The sequence below is a fragment of the Canis aureus genome, chromosome 16, assembly GCF_053574225.1.
Source record: "Canis aureus isolate CA01 chromosome 16, VMU_Caureus_v.1.0, whole genome shotgun sequence".
Classification (NCBI taxonomy): domain Eukaryota; kingdom Metazoa; phylum Chordata; class Mammalia; order Carnivora; family Canidae; genus Canis; species Canis aureus.
The window spans coordinates 61,899,261-61,922,704 of NC_135626.1; the positions used below are offsets into that span (position 1 = coordinate 61,899,261).

Genomic DNA, 23,444 nt, shown 5'->3' on the forward strand with positions numbered 1-23,444 from the left:
CCTCCCACCACTGCCCCCAGCCCTTCAGAGCTGGGCAGAGAGAGCCCCCTTGCAGGGGGATGCCCCCCTTCCTCGCCACCCCACTGCAGAGGGAGGCACAGTAGGACCCCGTGGTGTGGTGTCTGTCTGGAGCGTGGACGCTCTTGCACTGGGCCGGGTCGAGAAGCGAGGATCCTGTTGTGCACGTGCGTGTATGTGCGTGTGTGTGTGTGCGTGTGCATGTGTGTGCGGGTGCAGGGGGGGCGGGGGCAGACCTGAAGCTCATGGGTGCTTTCTTTTCTGGCTTTCCTCCAGCACCCCCCTGAGTGTCCAGGAAGGAATCACCGTGTACTTCCACGCCATCATTCCTAAGGATTGCAACGTGAACCTCAACCCACACCAGGTGTATGTCAGGGGCGGAGAGGAATTTGGGAAGCTCAAATGGCAGAGTAACGTCTGTGAGATGCATTACACCAAGTGAGTGTGCGGAGGGCTTGCAGGGAGTCCCTCGGGGAAACATCCAGAACACCCAGTCTTCGAAATATACCGAGGCGATAATTCTTTTCAAGCTGATGACGTTTTTTACACACTCTTGGAAAATGACCGTTTCAAACAAGAGCTCCCCCCATAACATACTTTGTCCTCTGTCGCCATGGCCCATGGAATGTTGGTTCTGTGTGCAGACTGGTCCGTGAAGCATCCTCCTGCTCAGGAGTGAGGTGTAGCTTCGAGTCTGTGCTCCATGCAGTTTGAGGAGAGCTAAAATGTTCAAAATAGAATTTTTTTCTTTTCTTTTCTTTCTTTTTCTTTTTTTTGATGTGACTGGTGTCCTGTTTATTCAGAGACCTGCATGAGAATGGGTACCTCGTGGAAGGCCATACCGTCCTTTCCAGGCAGCACGTGGATAAACCCATCCCCTACAAGTACGTCATCGTGGACGGCGACGGCTGCTGCGAGTACGAGTTTATCTACAAACAAAAGCAGAAGCACGGCGACCACGTCAACCGTTGCCTGGTCGTGAGGTCCGAGCTTCTGGCCTTGGGAGGTGAGTCGGGGCAGGGCCTCGGGGCCGAGCTCAGGACTGCGGGCGCCAGGCCTCCCAGAGTGGCCTTCCTCTGCAGAGCAGGGCCCCTCGGTGGGTCCTCCTCACCGGCGTGGCCCCGGACCCCCGCCGCCGGCTCTGCGTTGAGGAAACCCGAGTTTGGAAGCCGGAAAGTTGATCAGTGTAACAGAACCACTCATTTCCAAGGGGAAACCAGGAAAAGGATTTTTGCTAAAGGGGGAGATGGTGAAGCTGCTGGGGGTGAGGAGCTGGGCAGGGGAGGGGGCTGCAGGGGGCTGGCAGGAAGATGAGGCCAGAGCCACGGGCACCCACCCCCTGCCCCGGAGACCAGCCACGGGCACCCACCCCCTGCCCCGGAGACCACGAGTCAGACCCGTACCCACACCCGCACCCCTGCTGCTTGGCGTCCGCGCCGCCCTCCACGCTCTTCTCCTTTCTCCTGTTTATGTCTAATTGCTTCCTTTTCTTGTCTTCTCTGTTGTCTCTTTGCTCTATTTTCCACTTGTTACATGCAGCGTGTGTGTGTGTGTGGGGGGGTGCATGTGTGGTGTGCGGGCTGTAGGACCGTGTAGTGTGGCTGTGGGGTATGTGTAGCATGTTTGGCAGGTGTGGCGTTGTGCGGCGTGTAGGAGTATGTGGGACATGAGAGCGTGGGGGTGTGTGTGTGGTGAGTGTGGGCATGTAGGAGCGATGGGGGTGACGTGTGTGGTGTGTGTATGGCGTGCGGGTGATGTGTGTGGCCTGTATGAATGTATGGTGCGTGTGAGTGTGGCGTGTGTGTTCTATGTAGCCACGATCGCCGCGGCTCCTGCTTTGGGAACTCACGCGGACCTTGTCTGTGGCCTGGCGCCCAGTCGGTGGTAGGTGTCCCCATGTGCTGAGCAAGGCCAGCAGTGTGCGGGGCCGCTCGGATCTCTGCACGTCCCGTACGTGAAGCCTATTTGATCAAAAGGCCTTTCTGGAAGGGTTGGAGCGTCAGCTCCAGAGAGGAGAGCCTCCGTCCCTCCGTAACCGGGTGCTCCTCCCTGTAGGGCAGCCGTGAGCACCCTGGGGCTTCAGATGCCGCCCGGCCGGGGTGACCGTCAGGGCCTTGGGGAGCCAGTGCCCGAGCCAGGTGGGCGGGATGGGGCTGAGGCCTGGTGACCATGGGAGGCCCTTCGCTGGCTTCCTGCAGGCCGGGAGGTCATGGCTGGAGCACAGGTGCGGGGTGCCCTGGCGGCTGACATCCTGGTGGACGGCTTGGGAAGGCATCTGGAAGGTGCCAGAACCCGGGAGAGGTTTGTGTTCTGCTCCCTATCGCGCAGCAGTGGCTCATCATAGAGGGACTTGAACAAATGCAGGTTTCCTTATTCCCAGCGCAGGTGAGGGGAGAGGTGGCTGTGCCCTTCCTCTCTGTGAGCGTCCCCGCCAGGGTGGGGCCCCCGGTGCAGCCCCGCGCCCCCAGAGACCCCGACAGCGGAGCGCTTGCTGGTGCTGGGCGGAGGGGGGCCTGCCATCACGCCCCCACCTCTGCTGCCCCGCCTCCGCCCTCCCTGTTCCCTGGGCTTTCGTTGCTTGGTTTTGTTTCGTGGTTTCTCACGCTGTCCGACCGTCCTTGGTGGAGGCACATCACCCGCCAGCACTCATCCCGGTTGCTGCTGGGAGACTGACTTTTGTCACCTTGACCTGTCTTCTCTATTCACATTTTCATGCCCGTTTTGGGGTATTTTTTCCTAACCTTCAAGATTTTCTTTCTCTTTTCTCTAGTGGGTTGGAAATGTCAACGTTTCATCTCCTTTCTTTTGGTAGATTCTGAGAGACCCAAGACATCTGATGCAACACCCCCCCCCACCCCAACCCCCGCAATCCCGGGGTCGACGGTGTCCCCTGCTCGGGAGCCTGGGGACACTCCCTCCTCCTCTGTGATGTGGGCCCGGCCAGGCCAGCAGCTCACCGGGGCCTCTGGAGGCAGGTCACAGGGGGCAGGAAAAGCAGTGACTCCAAACAGTAATTTCGGGTCCTCGCGGGGCCTACAGGGCTGGGGTGAGCGGGCACCTCCGTGCCTGCAGCGAGATGAGCAGAGCACCTGCTCTTCCGGAGACCTGCGCGTTCTGAACTTTGTGGCTGATTCTGTGTGTTTGTGTCGCCTCTGGCATCTTAGTGACCGCTTGGTCTTGTCATTCTGTGCAGCCGGCTTTGCTGGGTCTCCTAGCTCCAGTCTAGGAGCAGTCACGTTCTCAGCCCTTGCGCTGCATCAAGGGCTCTGTCTTGTGTGTCGTGGGGTCCACACTGTCCTTAATGGAGGGGGCGTCACAGTTCCCAGTACAGAGGACACCAAGCACTGGCACCCAGTGACCTACAGCATGGTGCTCGGGCGCTAGCCAGGGCAGTTTGGGGAGAGAATCCTTAACCTCTGCGCTATCGTTCTCTAAGGAACCCGTGTACCAACCGCACTGAGCCATCGGTTCAATCAAGACACGTTTGGAGTATTTCCAGGCCAGCTGAATCATGTGACCTTGGGTCCCCCTCTATCACCGTGGGGCGACAAGGGTCCGTGTCCTAAACACAGCTGTGCTCACTCACAGGGCGGCTCGGGTGGCTCCTCCACCGCGGGGACCATTCCTTCCACTCCTCTGCCGGCGCCAGCGTGTGGGTCACCTCCCGGGTGGGGTCCCGGGGCGCGCTTGGGTGGCCTACAGTGTGGTGCTGTCCTGTCCTCGCTCCTAGACTGGCACCAGTATGACGACATGGTGCGCATGGAGTCCCCGGGGAAGCTGCAGAAGCTCATGAGCTCCGTCACCGACAGCATAAGGAAGGACTTGGTGAAGGGGAAGCAGGTGGCCGCCACCCTCATGCTGGACAACATCTTCAGCCTCCTGCAGGACTGGGGCGCCATCAACCTCAGGAGCTTCCTCGTGCAGTTCCAGCAGTTCTTCTCTGTGGTCAGGGTGCCCATGATCTACGAGGGCCAAGCGCAGCACTGGCTCTCGCTGAAGTACGACGAGAAGGAGGTACTGGCTTCAGGGGCGCGGCAGCTCCCCCAACCTGGACACCACCCCACTTCCTACCGGACACCCCCCCGGAGCCGGAGCCGGTGGCAGTGGCGGGACTGCCTGGGATCCTCCTCCTCCCGGGTTTCTTCCTTCTAGCCCCTCCTCCTACCCCTCCCCTGCTCCCCCTTCACCCTACCACCCCCCCCCCCCCCCCCCCGTCCCACCTCCCCTGCCCCCCCCGGCCCCGCCCCCTCCCCTGACCCCACCCCTAGTCTCACCTCTCCTGGCTGCCCCTGCTCCCTCCTGCTCCTGCCCCCTCCCCTGGCACCCCCTGCTCCCGCCTCCTGACCTGCTCCACCTCCTCCCCTGGCCCCGCCCCCCTCCCCTGCTCCCACCTCCTCCCCTGGTCCCACCCCTAGTCTCACCTCACCTGGCCCCACCCTGGCCCCCCCCACACACAGACCCCCTCCCACACCGAGTCTCTGGTAATATAGGGAGAATGGGACCCTCCTTTATCGCCCCTCTCCCACATGGTGGGATGGCTCTGGCAGTTTTGAGAAGAACCTGGGGCCATTTCTGAGTTGGCAGTTGGACCCTTGCAGGCGTCGAGGGCCCGTCCATCGTGCAGGGCTTCTGGACTGCACCATTGATGGTGGCCCCCAACAAAGGCCCCGGGGCAGCTGGGGAGGCAGGGCAGTGGGGTGGCCCCTCCATGGAGCTGGCTCTGCCCCTTGGGGCCTTGGGCCCCCTCAGGCTGTTGTGACCCTGAGGACAAAGACGGGCCGGCCGTGCAGGCACCTCTGATGGCTTCAGCTCCATGGTTCTGTCTTCTCTTCTGGGATCAGGTGAAGAAACACCTGTGGGAGTATTTGAAAAATCAAGCGGCGCCACTTCTGGAAAGTAGTGTGGACCCTCTGCCTGAGGACCACCCAGTGAAGAGTCCGTTGAGAATGGGCCTGATTGTCCTTTTTGCTGTGGAAAAATTTAACATTCCCTTATCAGACAGTGACCTGAGCATGCTCTGTACCCTTCTCTGCTCGAACGTCAGGTCACCAGGTGATCTTCACAGTGACCTAAGTGACATCTTTGAAACATATCAGAGGTATGTATTGTATGTGTGTCAAATGATTTTATAATGATTTTTAAAAAGATTTATTTATTTATTCATGAGAGACACAGAGAGAGAGAGAGAGAGAGAGAGAGAGGCAGAGACCCAGGCAGAGGGAGAAGCAGGCTCCCTTGGGGGAGGTCGCTGTGGGCCTCGATCTCAGGACCCCGGGGTCACGCCCCGAGCCAAAGGCAGACAGGTGCTCAACCACCGAACCACCCAGGCGTCCCCACACTACATTTTTTAAGAGAGAACGACGGGTGGCAGATGTACAAAGCTTGCTGTTTCGAGTGTCTTGAAGAGCTGGCAAGCGGTAGCACCTTGCGATTGTAGGGAGAATGCCGGATGTTGTCTGCAGGCTTCTCCCTGCACTGGCAAAGTGGCTTTCTATCCGGGTTTACTGTTGCCAGACGGTCTGGGCTCATGGATCACACAGGACCCCTGAACCTCAGCTGTCGAGGAGGGATATTTGCCGTGGGGCTTCAGGGAGGGACTGGCCAAGGCCCGGGGCTTCGTGGGGTGCCCAGGGCGCCCCGAGGTCCATCGCCCCGGTGCAACCATATTTCTCCTGGGGCTGGTTGCTCTTTTCGAGTGCTCCTGAGTGTGAGGAGCCATCAGACCCTGGGCAAGATGCTGGCCGCCCCAGCTCACCGCCACTCTCCGTTCCCCCCACAGCTGGCGAGAGGCCTTGGTTAACCTGTGCCAAAAATGCATGGAGCAAACAGTTGACCTCTGGGTGCTCACCCTGCCCCTCCTGCACTACTGCATGGAGCTGTTCCTGCAAGGAAAGGACTGCAGGATGCAGCCTGAGGACACCTGGGCGGCCCTGGAAGGAATCTCCTTCTCAGAGTTTCGGGAAAAAAGGCCAGATCAGTAAGTTGCAGAGCTGCACTTCCATCTGTACATCTTAGAATAACAACTGTGCTTCTAGGACCTCCATGGGGCTCCCTGGGTGCACATGCCCCCACTTCTCGCGACGCTTCTTTTAAAACTACTCCTTTAATAAATTTTAAACATACAGGAAATGTAAAGAAGAATATTAAAAAAAAATGGCTTGCATTCCCAGAGATAATCACTATTGTTCACACTTTGGCGGGCACATTTCCGGGGTTTTTGTCCAAACGCATGTTGGTGGGCACGTTAGGTGCTCAACGATAGTGACAAATGATTGGCCATTTATTCTGTTCTCCAACAGGCTTTTTTTTCCACTTCATAGTATTCTGTGAGCAACTCCTCCTTGGTAAACGCCCAGCTACGTTGTTATAATGACCGCTCACCCATTAGAATTAATTTTTACGTAAGCAGGGACTGGGCATGTGGATTAGTTCTTATTTTTTCAGTCTGACTTGGTAAGCATGCATGCTTTGATGAGCATCCTTATTCTCTCCCTGCCCAATCTTTTCCTCAAGATAAATCCCTGAAAGCGGGGCTGCTGGTCCAAGGCTCAGCGCATTGTACATGCAAATCTCGAGGTGGTGAAATACCAGTCTCGAGGTGAGCAAAGCTTTCTTACAGAAGACAGAGAGCACAGTCTACCAACGAAAAGTGGTAAATTGAACTTAAGTACAAAAAAATCAAAACTAAAAAATACAGAAAGATGAACACTTGTGCTCCTTTGCAAGCACAGAGCCCCCCCCCCCGCCCCCGCCCCCGCCCACCCACCTTGTCTTGTGTCAGAGAAAGAAAGGATTCCAAGTCTCACCTGCTCCCACCCATCCACCAACCCAGGACGCTCCTGCCTGCGGGTTTTTAGGGATTAAGATGGCTAGATTAAGTTATTGCTTCTTCACTATTATAGGAACCTTTTGACGTTAAAGCCCAGTTAAGATGATATAATTGCATTATTTTAAGTGGTGTCCAAACTCTTTTTTTTTTTTTTTGAATAATAGCCCTTGGCTAACATCTTTCTTTTTTCTTTTTTTTTTTAATTGGAGTTCAGTTTGCCAACATATAGCATAACACCCAGTGCTCATCCCGTCAAGTGCCCCCCTCAGTGCCCAGTCACCCCAACCGCCTGCCCACCTCCCCTTCCACTACCCCTTGTTGGTTTCCCAGAGTTAGGAGTCTCTCATGTTCTGTCTCCCTCACTGATATTTTCACTCATTTTTTCTCCTTTCCCTTTTATTCCCTTTCACTATTGTTTATATTCCCCAAATGAATGAGACCATATAATGTTTGTCCTTCTCCAACTGACTTATTTCACTCAGCATAATACCCTCCAGTTCCATCCACGTCGAAGCACACCGTGGGTATTTGTCATTTCTAACGGCTGAGGAATATCCCACTGTACACATAGACCACAACTTCTTCATCCATCATCTGTCGATGGACACCGAGGCTCCTCCCACAGTGTGTCTATTGTGGACATTGCTGCTATAAACATCAGGGTGCAGGTGTCCTGCCGTTTCACTGCATCTGTATCTTTGGGGTAAATCCCCAGCAAGGCAATTGCTGGGTCGTAGGGCAGATCTATTTTTAACTCTTTGAGGAACCTCCACACAGTTTTCCAGAGTGGCTGCGCCAGTTCACATTCCCACCAACAGTGCAGGAGTGTTCCCCTTTCTCCACATTCTCTCCAACATTTGCTATTTCCTGCCTTGTTAATTTTCACCATTCTCCCTGGTGTGAGGTGGGATCTCATTGTGGTTTTGATTTGTATTTCCCTGATGGCCAGTGACGTGGAGCATTTTCTCATGTGTTTGTTGGCCAAGGTCTTCCTCTGTGAAATGTCTGTTCATGTCTTTTGCCCATTTCATGATTGGACTGTTTGTTTCTTTGCCGTTGAGTTTAATAAGTTCTTTATAGATCCTGGATACTAGCCCTTGATCTGATAGGTCATTTTCAAATATCTTCTCCCATTCTGTAGGTGTCCAAACTTTCTAGTAGAAATTTAGTTGTTAATAGTGGAGGATGGAAAACACCAGCCTTGGTCTTTAAAATCTTGTCTTTCAGGCAAAAGTGGCCTTTACTGTGTTGTGAGCCTTTATCCACACTTAAAGGCTTAGAGCCTTCTAAGCCCTTGTGACATTCTTTTTTTTTTTTTTTTAAGTTTATTTATTTATTTATTTATTTATTTATTTATTTGAGAGAAAGACAGAGAAGATGAGTGAGGAGGAGGGGCAGAGGGAGAGGGAGAAACAGACTTTTCACTGAGCTGGGAGCTAGACTTGGGAACTCGATCCCAGGACCCCTGAGATCATGATTTGAGCCTAAGGCAGGCACTTAACCCACTGAACCACATAGGCGCCCACCCCTGTGACTTCTGTGGCACCTTGGTTTATTTATTTTCTATTTCTTCTGGGGTCTCCAGTACGATGTCACAGAATCAGCATAATCTAAATACCTTTGCTGGGCTCACGTGGACCATTTGATCTGGAGCATTCACTTAATTCACTCATCAAAATGCTTAATTCATAAATCATTGAGGCCATGATGGAAAGTTAATGATGGAACCACCGTGTAAGGCAGCGATCCCTCTTGTGGATGTGTATCCCAAGGAAATGAAATCAGTATCTTGGAGCCATATGGCAGTCACCTGTTCACTGCAGCATTATTCACAATAGCCAAGACACGGAAACAACCCAAGTACCTATTGACCGATGAATGGATTGCAAAGATGTGAGGTACACACACGCGTGCGCACACACACACAGGGGAACATGATATGTGTGATTTCACTTGTGTGGAATCTAAAAACGTCAAACTCATAGAAACAGAGTAGCATGGAGGCTGCTGGCAGCGAGGGGATGGGGGGACATCGGGAGATGTTGGTCAGAGTACAAATTTCCAGCTGGAAGTGGAGTAAGTTTTGAGGCCTATTGCGCAGCATGGTGACATAGTTATCCTGGATGACGTGCTTCCAAGTAGCGGAGAGAGGAGATCTTCAGTGTTGTCAGCATGGAAGAGGAATGCTGGTTACGTGACATGGTGCAGTGCTAGCTAATGCTTCGGTGAAGTGTATCAAGTCAGCACATCCTCGTCCATGTTAAGCGTCCACAACGTTTGGCGTCCGTTATACCTCCATGAAGCCAGAAAAAGTGCTTAATTCTTAGTGCAGGTTTTTGCTGTGGGCAAATATCCACATCATGTAATTTGCCCTTTTTATCGTTTTTGGCGTAGAGTTCAGTGGCACCCGGTACACTCATGTTGTTGTGCCGCCACCTTCCCTCCCCAGAGGCGTTCCCATGTTCCCAGACTGAAACTCTATTCCTACGAAGTCACATTTCTGTCTCCCCGTCCCCCCACCCCCTGGTAAGCACCATCCTACTTTCTGCCCCAAGAATCTGTGCATGCTAAGGACCTCATGTAAGTGGAGTCAGGGGGGGGTCCTCTTGCAACCGCTGGTTTCACTCCACATCGCATCCTCAAGTTTCATCCGTTTTGGTGAATTCTTACTATGTTATTGTTTGCTTTGGGTTTGATTCACTGCCTGGCATTGCAATTATCTTTAAAGTTTGAACTTGACAGGTCTCTTGGAACATGACTGTACTTACCCTGACTCCATCTGTGTTTGCTGATCCCAGCGCTGCTCTTCTTTCCCTGTTTTTGCTTACATAGGACACATCTGGTTAAGCTCATGAGCAAGTATATCCATCTGCTGAACGTAGACACGTACCTGTTCCGGTCCTGGTTCAGTCTGGTGCCTCTGAGCAACTTGCTTGACTATATGGAGAACTTCGTGGAGTATCAGAGTCACATCCCTGCTTGCATCCTGGACTGCCTTCAAGGGACTTGGTACCGGCTTCAACACCATACAAAACTCTCCAAGAGACATCAGGAGGTCTGTTGTCTGATGTTCAGAACAGGCTGTCCTTGCTTCAGCAAATGCAGATCAGAAACTAGACTTTCAGGGCCTGGGATTCCTTTTTTTCTGAGATCTTGGCAGAGGGAAGCACTTAGAAGCCAGAAAAGAGGGCAGGACTGCTGTTTCTTATGGCTACGGGGTTGCTTGTTTGTCATTACGCTGGGCAGTAGAGTTCTGGCCTCTGGACGGTCAGGCCATGTGTGTGCACGAGTGTGCGTGTGTGCACGAGTGTGCGTGTATGCGTGTGTGCATGTAGTGGGGGGGGCGGTCCACCCAGCTGCACACTCTCTCATTGCATGGAGGTGCAGGGATCAGGTATAATGTTTAAATCCTGAGTTTTATTTGTGAAAGATGTAAGCTTGGTTCTTGAGCACATAAAACTCGTTTGTAGGAAGAAGAGAATCCTTCGTTTTGCCTTATTTAGATTTTTTTTCTTTTCAATTCTGTTTTCACAAAGATGGTGGCGCTGTGATTAACTCTTTCCTATCTTTTTTCTTCACTGCCCCAGAACATTGGGAAGATATTAACGAGGCTGTTGGACCTCCTGAATATTTATCAGGACAAGTAAGTAGAAAAGTGAAACACAGTCTCGGTGTTACACGATTACTCTCTGACTGAGTGACAGTGTCCCGTGTTTGCTATTGAAATCAGAAGGTCTTCGATATATATCCCACCTCCTTTTTGAGCTATTAACATCCTGGTTTGGTTGGGTTTGGTCTTAAGGGGAAAATAATAGGTATCAGCTGCTGAGATTTGGGTTATTTCCACTGGGTGTTTTATCCTGTATGCATTTTTTTCCATTTATATATATTTTTTAAACGATCACCATATTGCCTCTTCATACTTGTGTTCTGCATTCCTCTGATGTTGGTCTTTGTATGTTTTTTGCAAGCCAGGCTGGTTGGAAGTAAAAAATCAAACGTGACTTCACATAGTTTTTTCTTTTTTTAATATTTTATTTATTTATTCTTGAGAGACACAGAGAGAGGGGGGCAGAGATGGAGGCAGAGGGAGAAGCAGGCTCCATGCAGGGAGCACCACATGGGACTCGATCCTGGGTCTCCAGGATCACGCCCTGGGCTGAAGGCAGCACTAAACTGCTGAGCCACCCAGGCTACCCTGACTTTACATAGTTATTTGAAAGCGTTTGCTCCTACAGATTTGTATGACCTCTGGCAGCCTGAAGGGACATGGTATAGAATGCAGAACAGAAACGCGCAGGTGCCCGATAGGTGTTTTCTGAGATTCTCAGAGCACTGCCGCTATCCCCTCACCTGAATTCTTAAGGTGTTCAGGATGGAGGTGGGGTGTTAGATCTCTGTTAATGTCAAGCCCCCGTGGGTCACAGAAGCACCCCCACGGTGCCTTTCCCACGTCACCTGCCGCACCTCCCGCCGGTCAGCGCCCATCACTTCTGGCCTTGTGCCAGCCAGGGAACATGAGACCTGGTCCCCACAGGGCTGGGAGAGACTCCACACACAGTGCCCATTCTACCACTTTTCCCCATCCCTCCCTCCTTCCCTCCCTGTCTCCCCGCCCCCGATCTTTCTGAATTTTTTTCAAATTTATGCAGTGTCTTAATCTTCAGTAATAAACATCCCTAGCCTTTTTTTTTAAATTTTTAAAAAAGATTTTATTTATTTATTAGTGAAAGACACAAAGGAGAGAGAGAGGCAGAGACACAGGCAGAGGAAGAAGCAGGCTCCATGCAGGGAGCCTGATGTGGGACTCAATCCCAGGTCTCCAGGATCAGGCTCTGGGCTGAAGGCAGGCGCTAAACCGCTGAGCCACCCAGGGATTCCCTTTTTTTTTTTTTAACTAGGGATTAGTTTCACTTGATTTTATTAAAACAGTTCAGACCATGGAGGCAAACCAAAAGGACTTTGTTTCCATTTTATGTCGGTTGTAAGTTCCCGATGTTAACCTATAGGGGGTCAAAACATGCCTTCCTCGCTGGTATTTTGAAAGGAAGGAACGTGTCGTGGATAATGGGTACTGTTCTCTCATTTCTCCTAAATTACTTCAATGAGGGATCCCTGGGTGGCGCAGCGGTTTGGCGCCTGCCTTTGGCCCAGGGCGCGATCCTGGAGACCCGGGATCGAATCCCACGTCGGGCTCCCGGTGCATGGAGCCTGCTTCTCCCTCTGCCTGTGTCTCTGCCTCTCTCTCTCTCTCTCTGTGACTATCATAAAAAAAATAAATAAATAAATAAATAAATAAATTACTTCAATGATTTCTCTTATCTCTTTGCGGGGTAGGATTCTTGAGGAGCCCTTGATACAGTCCTACTTGACTGTGTGCCAGAAACTTCACGAAACTATCTGCAGCATCACAAAAGACGAAAGACTTTATGAGCTGCTTGCCTTATCTGCTGAGATTGTTTGCAGAATTATTACACTTCAGCCTCTAGTGGTAAGTGGAACACACATGCACACCACGTCACACCCACGATACGTATGGAATTTCAAGTGATTCACAACAGAGATTGGCCAGTTCTAGGATGGTTAGAGGGACACGGAGTGGCTGATTCTGTCCTCAGAAATTTTGGGGCACCTGCCCCCTTGCTAGGTTCTGTTCTGTTCTGTGCATTGAGGATGGTTTGGGGTCAGAGCCTGCACCTTTGCCATCCTAGGGCTTCCGTTTGAGGCAGAGGGGCAGTGTGGGGGTCAGGGTACAGAACATCCACTGAATGGGTTAATCAAAGAGCAGTGCGGGTGGCTGGGAAGTCAGGCAAGGTATCCTAAAATGTGTGCCCCAAGTGCATGTCATGTGCGGTTGTTCCCACTTGACCTCATTTCCTGCATGCCATTCCTTAGATACGGCAGCAAAGTCCGCACCTCCCAAGTCCACACCTCTGTACCTTCCACGCAGGTGCACGCCCTCTCGAAGCAAGCCGTAGGGAGGCCCCAGTGCCCTATGCCCACCCCCTCAACCCCCTCCACATGCCTCCCAGGGGGAACCGCCACCCAGACGCCTCAAGATTTTATATTTAGACTGACCAGTTTTTGGTTACACGTATTACGATTAAGAATCGGGACGTTCATGATAGGAAAGAATTCAGTATATATTTTATTTTTATTCCTTTTACTTTTTCTTTTTAAAATACCAAAGACACATTTTAAAATAACTCTTATTGGTGAGGCGATTGCTTTTTCCTGAAGCAGGTGTCATCTAAACCATTGCAGGCACATGCCCACTTCCAGATAAACTGTATTTTAGGAAATTTGTCGGTTTTCTAGGGCATATTTTCCTGCAGAAAAGTCTTCAATGTGGGTTGGAACCCCAGAGCAGTGTAACTTACATCATGGTAAAAATACTCTGCCCGTGTCATGAAAACAAAAAAGGTTTGCCGATCTAAAATTCAACAAAAGTGCATGATGCGTGTTCATACAGCTTCTGATTGGGTCCTGATGTTGAGGGTTAGCTGAATTGACGGGACACCTGATGACACCTGATGGAGAGAAGCAGGGAGCACACACGTGAGGCTTCCCACCTAGATGGAGCTGCTCACGGACTGCCCGTCTCTGCCTTCCCTGTGCCGAGTGCAGGAGGTGCCGGGATGGGAAAGGCAAGGGCCCCCCTTGTAGCAGGGTCTCTGGGGGGCTGCCCAGGGGACACGCACCTGCAGCGCAGGGCACAGGTGGTAGGCTGGAGAGTCGCCGTGGTGCCCTGGGAACCGATGGCAGGGCTGGTGTGCCTACGGAGTGGGAACTGCCCTCCCCTGGTCAGGGAGGAGGAGCACCACTGTTCCCGAGGGCCAGTAAGGAACGGAGTGTGGCTGGGAAGGGGCCAAGGTCTAGAGCAGGCCAGGTCACAGGGAAAGCACACCATGCTGAAGCTTCGGGATCGTTCTAGAGGGATTCATGCCATTCGGAGATGTTAGGCAAGTGCTAGGATGTCCAGTAGTCAGCTGAGAACTGCTGCCACTTCTCGCTGTCCGCTGACCCGGCATGCTGGCTGGGTACACCTGTGTCCACCCCTCCCCACGCATCTGGCGCCCTCCTGTTCCAGGCTGGGTTCCATCCCCTTCGTGTGCTTGAGAACACCTTGTGCTTTCCCTGCTTGGCACCTACTGTGGTTAAGGACTAGCTGCTTGCCTGTCTGTGGACTGTGGCCCGCCCCCTCGAAGCATCAGCTCCCACGGCAGGAAGGGTATCTCCTTGGCCACCAGGCAGGATGAAGGGCACAGGGTGGTCCTCAGGGAGCGTCCCTGGAAGGAGGAGTGGCTGCAGAGCCACCTGTGGGTCCTGACGCACGCCTGACTTGCCGGCCTCTGTTGAAGAAGGACGCACGCTAGCAGAACTGGGAGGACCCTCTCCGTGACCCCAGAGAAAACGGATTTTTCAGACGGGAAAAGGGAGTAGAGGAAGCCTCATGGAAGAAAGCATGGGCCTTGGGTTTACCTCTGGCCCACGGTGGGCCGTCCCCGCAGCCAAGGAGCAGGGGTTTGCATGGCGCACTGGTGGGGCTTCTCTGAGCTGCTGGAGGCTCTGCTGTTGGGGCCTCCTTTCCCAGCCATTTGGAGAAGGTGGGCTGGCGTGCTCTACGTGGCGGGCGTGATCTGCTCACTGGTAAGGCAGGGTGCCCCCTCCCCCCTGCTGTCCCTGTGCTAGGGCAGTTCACAGGGGTGGAGTGCTATCCTCCCCCAACCTTGGCCCCACTTTGCCCGACCTGCCTGCTCTCAGAGCGAACCCACAGAGTCCAGGGAAATCAGGCACCTTGAGATGCAGGCGAGGCCCGGGTCCTGAACGCATTCGTGTGACTCAGAGGTTGCTACTTCTTGGGCTCCTGCCAAGAATCCGGAAGGGAGAACAGTGTCTCCAGAATGGCCTGAGTCGCGGCTTGGGGACCTTAACACACACACCCCTCTCCTGCCACAGCAGGATTCGGCCGAGGGCCTGGGAAAGGAAGCCAGGAGGAATTCTGTGCATGCGGTGTTCCAGGGGACCATCATCAACACCAGAGCTTGGCTGCAGAGCGTTTTTCGGGAGCGTATCTTCAATATCATTGGTGCCAGGGCAGTTCTCACCTTCAGATACACAGATGAAATCAAGGTAAAGCTCTGCTGGGCTGAGATGCTGCCCGGAGGGGTCTGAGCAGGGATGCGACGTGCTGGCCCGGGGCCCATGGTCCACCTGCAGGATTGGAGATGCGGTGCTGGTCACGCTGCCCACAGGCCCCCTCCCCGTGACAGGCCCCATAGGAAGGGTGGGCATGCAGGCCCTGTGGTGAGGCGCCTCCGGGCTGTGTCAGCAAGGAGAGTGGCCGGTAGGGATGGCTGAAAAGGTCAGGAAACTGTGGAGGCGAGAGGTACTTGAAGGGGAGACCGAGCACAAGGCATCTGAAGTCAAAGAAGAGAAAAACAGTCCTCAGAAAGGCTGGGAAGTTTCCAGAAGGAAGCTGGATGAGTAGGCCCGGGGTGGCTGTGGGGTCTGGCCCCCAGGGGTCACCTGGGTGGGAGCGGATGAGCTGCTCAGGCCGGAGGGTTGGGAAGGGTGTGTGCTGTAGGCTGGGGGGGTGCTTTACCTCCGCTGCTATTTTCTTTCTGCGTGCACCGGGATCATGCAGCAGAACGGCTGCGGTGTTCCAGATGCCTGCCCCAAGTGTTTTGGGGCCATGTGGTGGGGTACCTGCAACTTCTCTTGCGGGGGTTCTGCAGAGAAAGCGCTTCTTATAGAGAGAGCAGGAAAGAGATAGTGCAGCCGTTGAGCCTCAACAACGGGGGAGTCCACTCGAAGAATCATGGGTGTCATTGGGCCGTTCTTGCAACTTTATGGGTACGTTCAAAGGTTTTGGAGATAAAGCAAGGGGGAGACATGTTTTCAGAATAAAAACCAGCTACATGGTGGAAGGGCCATCCTGGCTGCCTGGTCCTGTCGGGGCCCTTCCTTTTTGAAGGCTGGGGTGGGTGGCTCTGACTTGCCACCGACACAGCTCACCAGGGACAAAGATGAGGTCAGAACCCAGGTACCCATCCCTCCTGGAACTACTGTTACAGTCTTTCCATCTTTCTTTCTTTTTTTTTTTTTAAATAGAATTCACTGTGGCACTTAGTTGTTGCTGTGGCTGTCACTGACATGTGGGCTTTGCAGGTCTGGAGGCAGCTGATGAAGATAAACTTCCCCGTGGAGTATGGCTGGAAGGAGTCCTTGCTGGAGGACTTGGAAGGGAGAATCAAACAGGTACCAGAAATCGGGCTGTTCCTTTTGGGGAGTGCTTTGATGAAGCCAGACTGTTTGTAACCACCTAGATAGGAACGGTGCGTTTGGATGGACAGTGCTAGTGTGCACAGGGCGTGCGGTCGATGTGACCTTGCATTTTTGATCTAGCCTTACTGGTTTGACCAAAGATGGCATTCCAGCAAAGAAGAAGGGAACGGGGCCTTGCCACCAGGTGAACCCTAGGCATGGGGTGAGGGGGTGAAGCGCCCTCATCTGCAGTAGCTCCAAGTGGCCTGTTGATGACACAAGCCTCACTAAACCCAGCGACACATGGGGGAACAAAAATGTTCGTTTTTGGTTTTTTTTTTTTTTAAGATTTTATTTATTTATTCATGAGAGACACAGAGGGAGAGAGAGAGGCAGAGACACAGGCAGAGGGAGAAGCAGGCTCCATGCAGGGAGGCCAACGTAGGACTCGATCCCGGGGCTCCAGGATCACACACCGTGCCGAAGCCAGCACTAAACCGCTGAGCCACCCGGGCTGCCCAAAATGTTAGTTTTTAATTAAAGCTTATGACCGTAGGAAAATTAGGGTTTGTTTTTATAGGATATGAGACGTTAATGTGTAACTGTTAAGTAATGCTTTGTAGGAAAGTAGGAACAAGGGAAAATCACTTATTTTTCAAAGTTTACCTGTTTTTGCAAGCGGCGGGGCCAGCTGCTTATCCTGCAGAGCTGGAAGGGAGGCTCTGAATTGGGGCCTCGTCTGTGTGATGGGCACAAGTGGGGAGGGGCTGGGGGACACGGTCAGTGCGGGGTGGGAAGTGGAATCCCGGGGACCCGCCGCCATGTGGGGAAGGTGGAAATAAGGCGGGTGTCCTCATCGCCCGGAGTGTTGGGGTGCAGTTGCCAATGCGCTCTCTGCTCTTGCAGGAGAAGCCTTTCGACCAGATTTGTATCTTCTGTGGCCCCCAGTGGGATGCCAGGGGGCAGGAAGATAGTGTGTCAAAATGCTTCGAGAAGTGTGTCGTTGAAGCAGTGAGCGCAGCCAGCCAGGTGAGTGACCCCTCCCACCCGGGAGACACGGGGTTCGCAGTGGGGGTCTTCAGACATTGGGACCTGGGGGGGCATGTGCCCGCTGGTCCTGAGCCCCGTTGGCAGCGCTGGGGTGGGCACCGGGTGTCCCCCTCCCGGCCCTGGAGGAAGGGTTCTGAAATTCGTTGCCCTTGACCGCCTCCCCGAGATGCTGCTCAGCTTCCCGCTGCTACAGGTAACGCGCCACAAATCCCAAATCCGGGTGACCTTGGCTGGGGTCACCAGTGCGCAGGTCCAGCGGGCCTGTGGTTCCGCGTCTGGGCGTTTCCTGGGCGGGTGTCGGCAGAACACTCCACAGGCTGACCGAACGGAAGAGAAACGTGTGAAGTTGAAAAGGTTCTGGGAAATCACTTAGGGTTTTCTCTGCCGGGTGGGAAGGCCTTTTGCCCCAGGCTGCCTCTTAGGGACACCTCCTGGGACCGCGTGTGTGCTTTAGAGTTTTGTGGGGTATTTTTTTCCTCCACATTCATTTACCTTTTATTACAATATATTATTATAATTGTTCTATTTTGTTATTAGGAGTTTTTAATACATGAAATGACGTTATAGGCAGGTAGAAATAGTCTTACTACTTTTCCAATCCGGATGCCTCTGTGTCTTGTTCTCGAGAGGGTGTGACAAGAGCCTCCGGGGCAGACATCCTCGCCTTGCTCCTCATCTCAGGGGGGTGATGCCCTTGGTCCGTCGGCGGTGAGGGTGGCAGCAGCTGTGGGCTTCTCACGGAAGCCTTTCCTCAGGTGGAGCATGTTCCTTTTATTTGTGCTTTGTTGAGAGTTGTTATCATGAGATGGCATCGGATGTTGTCTGAAAGTTTTCTGCATCTCCGGAGACGATCCTATGTTGTCTTTTTCTTTTTTTCTTTTTTTTCCTCTCTTCCCTGGATACGATGTATCACAGTAACAAATTTCTCATCTTAAACCAACCTTGCCTCCCTGGGAAAAATCCCAGTTGGTCTTAGTATAATCCTTTTTATATGTTGCTGGATAAAACTTTGTTTTTTTTTCTTTCTCGGTATCAAAAAGTATCTCTTATAAACTAACCCTACCTTTTATTTTTATTCTATTTTATTTTTATTTATTATTATTTTTTTTTCTAACAAATTCCTGAAAATTTCTGTAAAAGCTTTGAACCCAAAGAAGGGGAGGACACTTTGTCACTTGGCCGGGGGACCCAGAAAGGAGAGTTAAAATACATGTGCTGTGTGTAGGCAGGCTTTCAAAAAGCCTATCACAGGTCAGAATTAGGGTTTACGACAGAGTCTATGCATATGAATTGTTTTACGCACATTACGTTTGGTGCTTTTTATGGTAAGTCCAGGGAAAAAACATGGGAAGTGACGGCGAGCCAGAAGGAGAGGGGGCATGGAGTGTGCGCGTGTCCGCATGGCCTGTGCACGCCTCTTTCTGCGTGTGTGCATATGTGTGCCCGCCTATCTCCACGTCTCTGCTGTTGGTCACGTGAGGAAACAGGAAGATCTTGGGGAAAACGAGGTATTTAGTCCTCAGGTTCCTTGAGGCTCTGTAGAATGAGCCACAGAGGATCCCTGGGGTGCTATTGGATGAGTGATTTACTTCCATTATTCAGAAGCAAACCAATTTAAAAAAAAAACCCTTCCTGCATTTCTCTCTGTCTCTGTCCCTTGTCTTACAGAATCAGACCAGTATTCTAGAGAGGATCTCTTACCACAACCTGCAGAATTTCGGCACCCTTGTGTCGGCTGTGATCACAAAGTCCTGGCCGAGGAACGAGGACGCCCCACGCTACCTGGATGAGGTCTTGAAGCACCTGCTCACATGTCCGGACATCAAGCATCTCTTCAAATTGTGCAGTACGTCCGTGGGGGTGCTGGGAACGCCGGCTCCGCCCGCTTGCCCGACCCCCGGGGGGGTGGGTGGCAGACTGTTCCACCTGATAGGACAGGTTGGTGTTCGACAAAGGAAGCAGACCTGAGGGAGGAACCCAGGGGACTCAGGATGTGCCGTCTGGTGAACGAGAGCCAGCCCCGAAAGCCACCATCCCCTGAATGCCAGCCATGCCCCAGCCACTGTGGCCACCCTGAGATGGCCCTGAAAGATCCCCGTCCTCCAGATGGGGCTGTGCTGTGTGACTTACCCAAGGTCTCGGGGATGCATGTTAAGGACTAAAATTCAAACCCAAGCCTGTCTGGCTGTAGAAACGGCTCTGTTATTCTGAGGTCAGCGTCAACGTCCGATCCAATGTTGACCTTTGAACAGAAGACCAAGTACCGTCTGTTTCTTCCGCCCCCACCCTCCGTGCCTGAGTGTTTCGGTGGGGGAGATAGATATCGCCCCAAAAACATTATATTCAAGTGTGTGTGTAAGTCGTCAGATTCAGATGTAGTGGAAAAGCACTGGATTCAGAATGAAAAATCCCAGTGAGATGATTTGCGGTCTCTGTTCCATCGGATGATGGGGACAAAAGCTGAGCTTGTTGCGTGCAAGTGTTGTGGTGGCGACAAAATAAGATCGTGGATGTGGGATTTTTATGTACATTATTGAAAGCTACCTGCTTGAAAAGGTTACGTTTGTGGGTTTTTTTTTTTTAATCTTTAAATTTTAATGTTTTAAAAAAGATTTTATCTATTTATTCATCACAGACACAGAGAGAGAGGCAGAGACACAGGCAGAGGGAGAAGCAGGCTTCCTGCGGGGTGCCCAATGCAGGACTCGATCCCAGGACCCTGGGGTCACACCTTTGAGCAGAAACTTGACCGCTGAGCCACCCAGGCGCCCCTGTGTTTTTTTTTTTAATTAATAGACACTTCTAGGGCAATTTCAGATTTACAGGAAAATTGAGCAGAGTGTACAGAGTTCCCGTATTTTTACCTGCCTGCCCCCCGCCACACATAGTTTCTCCTGCTCTTCATGTCTTGCTGTGTTGGGGGACATTGGTGACAACCGATGAGCCAATATGGGTACATGATTATTAACTGAACTCCACAGTTTGCGTTAGGGTTCCCTCTTGCATTAGGGTTCCACGCTCCGTGAGTCTGGACAAACGTATGACGTGTGTCCACCTTTGTGATATGCTACAGAATGTCCTGCACTGTCCTGTTCGTCCGTCCCCCCACCTCCCTGAAGCTCTGCCTTTCGCAGAATGTCGTATGGTGGGAGTCGTCCAGTCTGTGGCCTCTTCAGATGGGTTTGTTTCACTTAGAGATGTGCATTTAAGTCTCTTCCACATCTTGGGGCGCCTGCGTGGTGCGGCGGTTGAGCCTCTGCCTCTGGCCCAGGTCATGACCCCGGGGTCCTGGGACTGAATCCTGCCCGCATCGAGTTCCCTGCCAGGAGCCTGCTTCTCCCTCTGCCTGTGTCTCTGCCTCTCTCTGTGTGGCTCTCATGAATAAACAAATAAATAAATCTTTAAAAGAAAAATAATATCCAGCCTGCTGAGTGGGGCGCAGGTTTTAAAACCCTAAGCAACGTGGCTCTCTTGGCTGATTTCTGCCCTGGGAGGAGTCGTCTTCATGAACAAGGTCATCTGGGAAGCCTGCCAGGCACACGTAGAACCTAGTGAAGGGCGAAGCATGTCCAGAGACGCCCGGTGACCTTGAGTTGGCCTGTGTGGAAGTGGGGGCCCAACGGGGAGGCTGTTGGGGACCTCCGTGCTTTCCAGAGTCGGGCCGAGGGGCGGGCCCCCGCTGTTCTCACTCTGTTCTCCATCTGATCAGGAACCAACCAGAAGATATTAGCCAACATCACCGAGGACAGCAAGGAGCTGTTGGCTACCGGCAGCTCTGTGTTCATGAAAGTCGGCGAGGACCTCCTGCACGGCACCATTTTGGTCAGACACCTGGAGCTCATCGAGAAGCACACGGATCAGTTCCTGGGCATCTGGGAGTCGAGTACGTTTCCGAGCGGGCTCCAGCCGCAGGTCCGCCTGCGATGACTGCGCTGGCCCGGGGACTTCTTGGGGGGGTGACCTCTGTCATCTTCACGGTGAGCGGCTCTTCCCGTCAGTTAAGTGGAGACGGGATGGTTTCTAATCCCACGGAAACCGGTGAGAAAGTGGTCAAAGGGTGACCCAGGAAGCGTCACCGTGTCCCTCCCCGTGGCCGTGAGCAGCTCCAAAGGGCCGTGAAGGGGATGGTGGCCACCCTTGGGAAGGCCCCGCTCCCACTTCCACTGGGTTACTCTTTCCTTCCAGACAGAAAGAGTCTTTCATCCCTGGAGAATGAACACAACGTGGGGGAAGTGCTGGTCTGGAGAAAGGATGAGCTGAGCTCTCTGAAGAGGGAGAAGAAATGTGTGAGCAGTCTCCTGAGCATGTGCGAGAAGGTGAAACAGCTGGTCCAAGGTGATCCTCAGAGTTAACACGAACGACACCGAGGGGCCCCGGGGCCTCGCGCCACACGGCAGCCTCGGGGCAGCAGAGTCCCCTTTGCTGTTTCTCCTGACGCCCCCCACCCCCCATGGCGCTCCGACACCCCTTCCCCGCTCGGGCTGGGGCATCCGCCCCTGTGGGACACGAGGGCTGGGCTCTCTGCGTCCCCTGCGCACACGGGCCCCTCAGCCGCCCCCATGCCTGCTCCAGCCAGGAACGTCTCCAGCAGATCGACGTTCAGGGATCCGTGATCCCGGCTGCGTGCATGCACCATCCACAACCATATTCTTCTTCTGTTTCTCGCGCCAGCTGGGGTGTCTCTGGAGTTTAAATTCTCACCTTTTCAAACGCTCTGCTCTCAGTGCAACCCCCTGGCTCTTTATGGACTGTCTGGATTTCCTTGCCAAACAATCAGTTAGATCTTCCAGAAGGATCCTCCCTCGACTGGAAGGCTGTGGTTCTAGAACCTTCCTTCGCCATCCTAGGGGTTTCCTTCACATTTCTCCCGGACTAGATCTATTTCTCGGACCCTGCCCCCCGGCCCGGCTCTCTCACTCCTGCGTTTTAGTGCAATGAGTTCTCTGTCCCTCCCCTCCCCCCGAGAGAGGGAACAGATCTTGAACCTTTGCACCCCTAAGGATGTCTGCCCTCGACCAGGGTGACCGCCAGGCCAGGGGCGGAATTACAGCAGAAATCCTGCAGCTTCTCGAGTGCATTGCTGCATCGCCCCTGCACTGCTGAGGATCCAGATGCGATTCTCACCACCGGCCTGTGTGTGTGGCATGCGTTCCCTCTCTGGAAGCTCTCAGATCTTTCGGGTCTCCTGCTTCTGAAGCTTCAGGGGATGTATCCTCGGTGGGAGTCCTTTCCATCCACCATATTGGGCATGATGGGGAGGGTCCTTCTAGTCCAGGAATCCACGTCCTTGAGTCCTGGGCAATTCTCGAGAATTAGTTGAGTGGTTCGCCTTTCTCACATGGGACCGTGCGCCGTTGGGTGCTGGGCCTCCTGGGGTGCAGTCGCTGGAACTTTCCTAAACTTCCTCTTCTGCTGCCCGTCTCTTTGGTTTTCGCTCTGCTGTTGGAGAAATTTCTGCAACATGACCTTCAGCCTTTCCACTGTTTTTCGTTTCACTTCACACTTGGGTCTGGTTTAGAAGAGGAACTTCTCTTGTTCTCTGAATGACCTTTTTTATGTTATCCTGTTCTTGCTCACAGCTGCAGTTGTCTTTTCTGAGAGTATTTGCATTTTTGGTTTAGAGGTGTTCCTTTTTTTTTTTTTTTAAGATTTATTTATTTGAGAGAGAGCAAGCGTGCAGGGGGAGGAGCAGAGGGAGAGGGAATCTCCAGCGGACTCCCCGCTGAGCAGGGAGCCTGACACAGGGCTCAATGGCACGACCCTGAGATCACAACTTGAGCTGAAACCCAGAGCGGGATGCTCAACCGACTGACGGCACCCCCCAGGTGCCCCTAGAGGTTTTCCTTGTCTTTTGTTCCCAGAGTTTCCTCTTTCCTCTGTCTTTATGTTGCCATGTCTGCCTTTCACAGTAAAGATTGTCCATGTGTGTCTGGGCATCCTTTTTCTGTTTGGATGAAGAGAGGGGCCGGCAACCCTAGGGAAGACCCTAAGGGTGGTGCAGTGGGGCCTGCGGTGGACACGTGAGGTCCTCTCCCAAGGGCTGGCCAGCCCTGCGGTCCCCACGCTAGCAGCTGTCACTGGCCGGAGTGGAATGGGTGGCCGGCCTGCTACCTAGAATGGGGTGGGCATGAAAGTCTGACCTCTTCTCCAGCCTTTCCAGCCAGACCCTCCCCACTTCCTCAGCAGGTCCCACCTCCAGCGGCCGAGCAACCGCTGAATATGCCATCAGGGAACCCAGAGCCTTCCTGCTTCCCACCTCCCCACTGTGGGCTGGGGTCCA

General features: G+C 53.0%; 1 protein-coding gene across 5 annotated transcripts in view; it reads left to right on the forward strand.

The window, feature by feature from the left end:
• The window catches only part of RNF213 (ring finger protein 213), a 98,094-nt gene that overhangs the window by 20,833 nt on the left and 53,817 nt on the right, over positions 1–23,444 (forward strand). For 4 of the 5 annotated variants that reach the window (XM_077854535.1, XM_077854534.1, XM_077854533.1 and 1 more), the window contains 14 exons: positions 295–456; positions 822–1,024; positions 3,749–4,032; positions 4,860–5,116; positions 5,798–5,995; positions 9,680–9,902; positions 10,435–10,490; positions 12,185–12,338; positions 14,807–14,980; positions 16,019–16,108; positions 17,021–17,143; positions 18,833–19,010; positions 20,874–21,047; positions 21,350–21,499. In XM_077854535.1, coding sequence (XP_077710661.1) covers positions 295–456; positions 822–1,024; positions 3,749–4,032; positions 4,860–5,116; positions 5,798–5,995; positions 9,680–9,902; positions 10,435–10,490; positions 12,185–12,338; positions 14,807–14,980; positions 16,019–16,108; positions 17,021–17,143; positions 18,833–19,010; positions 20,874–21,047; positions 21,350–21,499 — 2,426 coding nt within the window. The remainder of the gene's footprint in view (positions 1–294; positions 457–821; positions 1,025–3,748; positions 4,033–4,859; positions 5,117–5,797; positions 5,996–9,679; positions 9,903–10,434; positions 10,491–12,184; positions 12,339–14,806; positions 14,981–16,018; positions 16,109–17,020; positions 17,144–18,832; positions 19,011–20,873; positions 21,048–21,349; positions 21,500–23,444) is intronic. The other variant, XM_077854532.1, reaches the window with a different exon arrangement.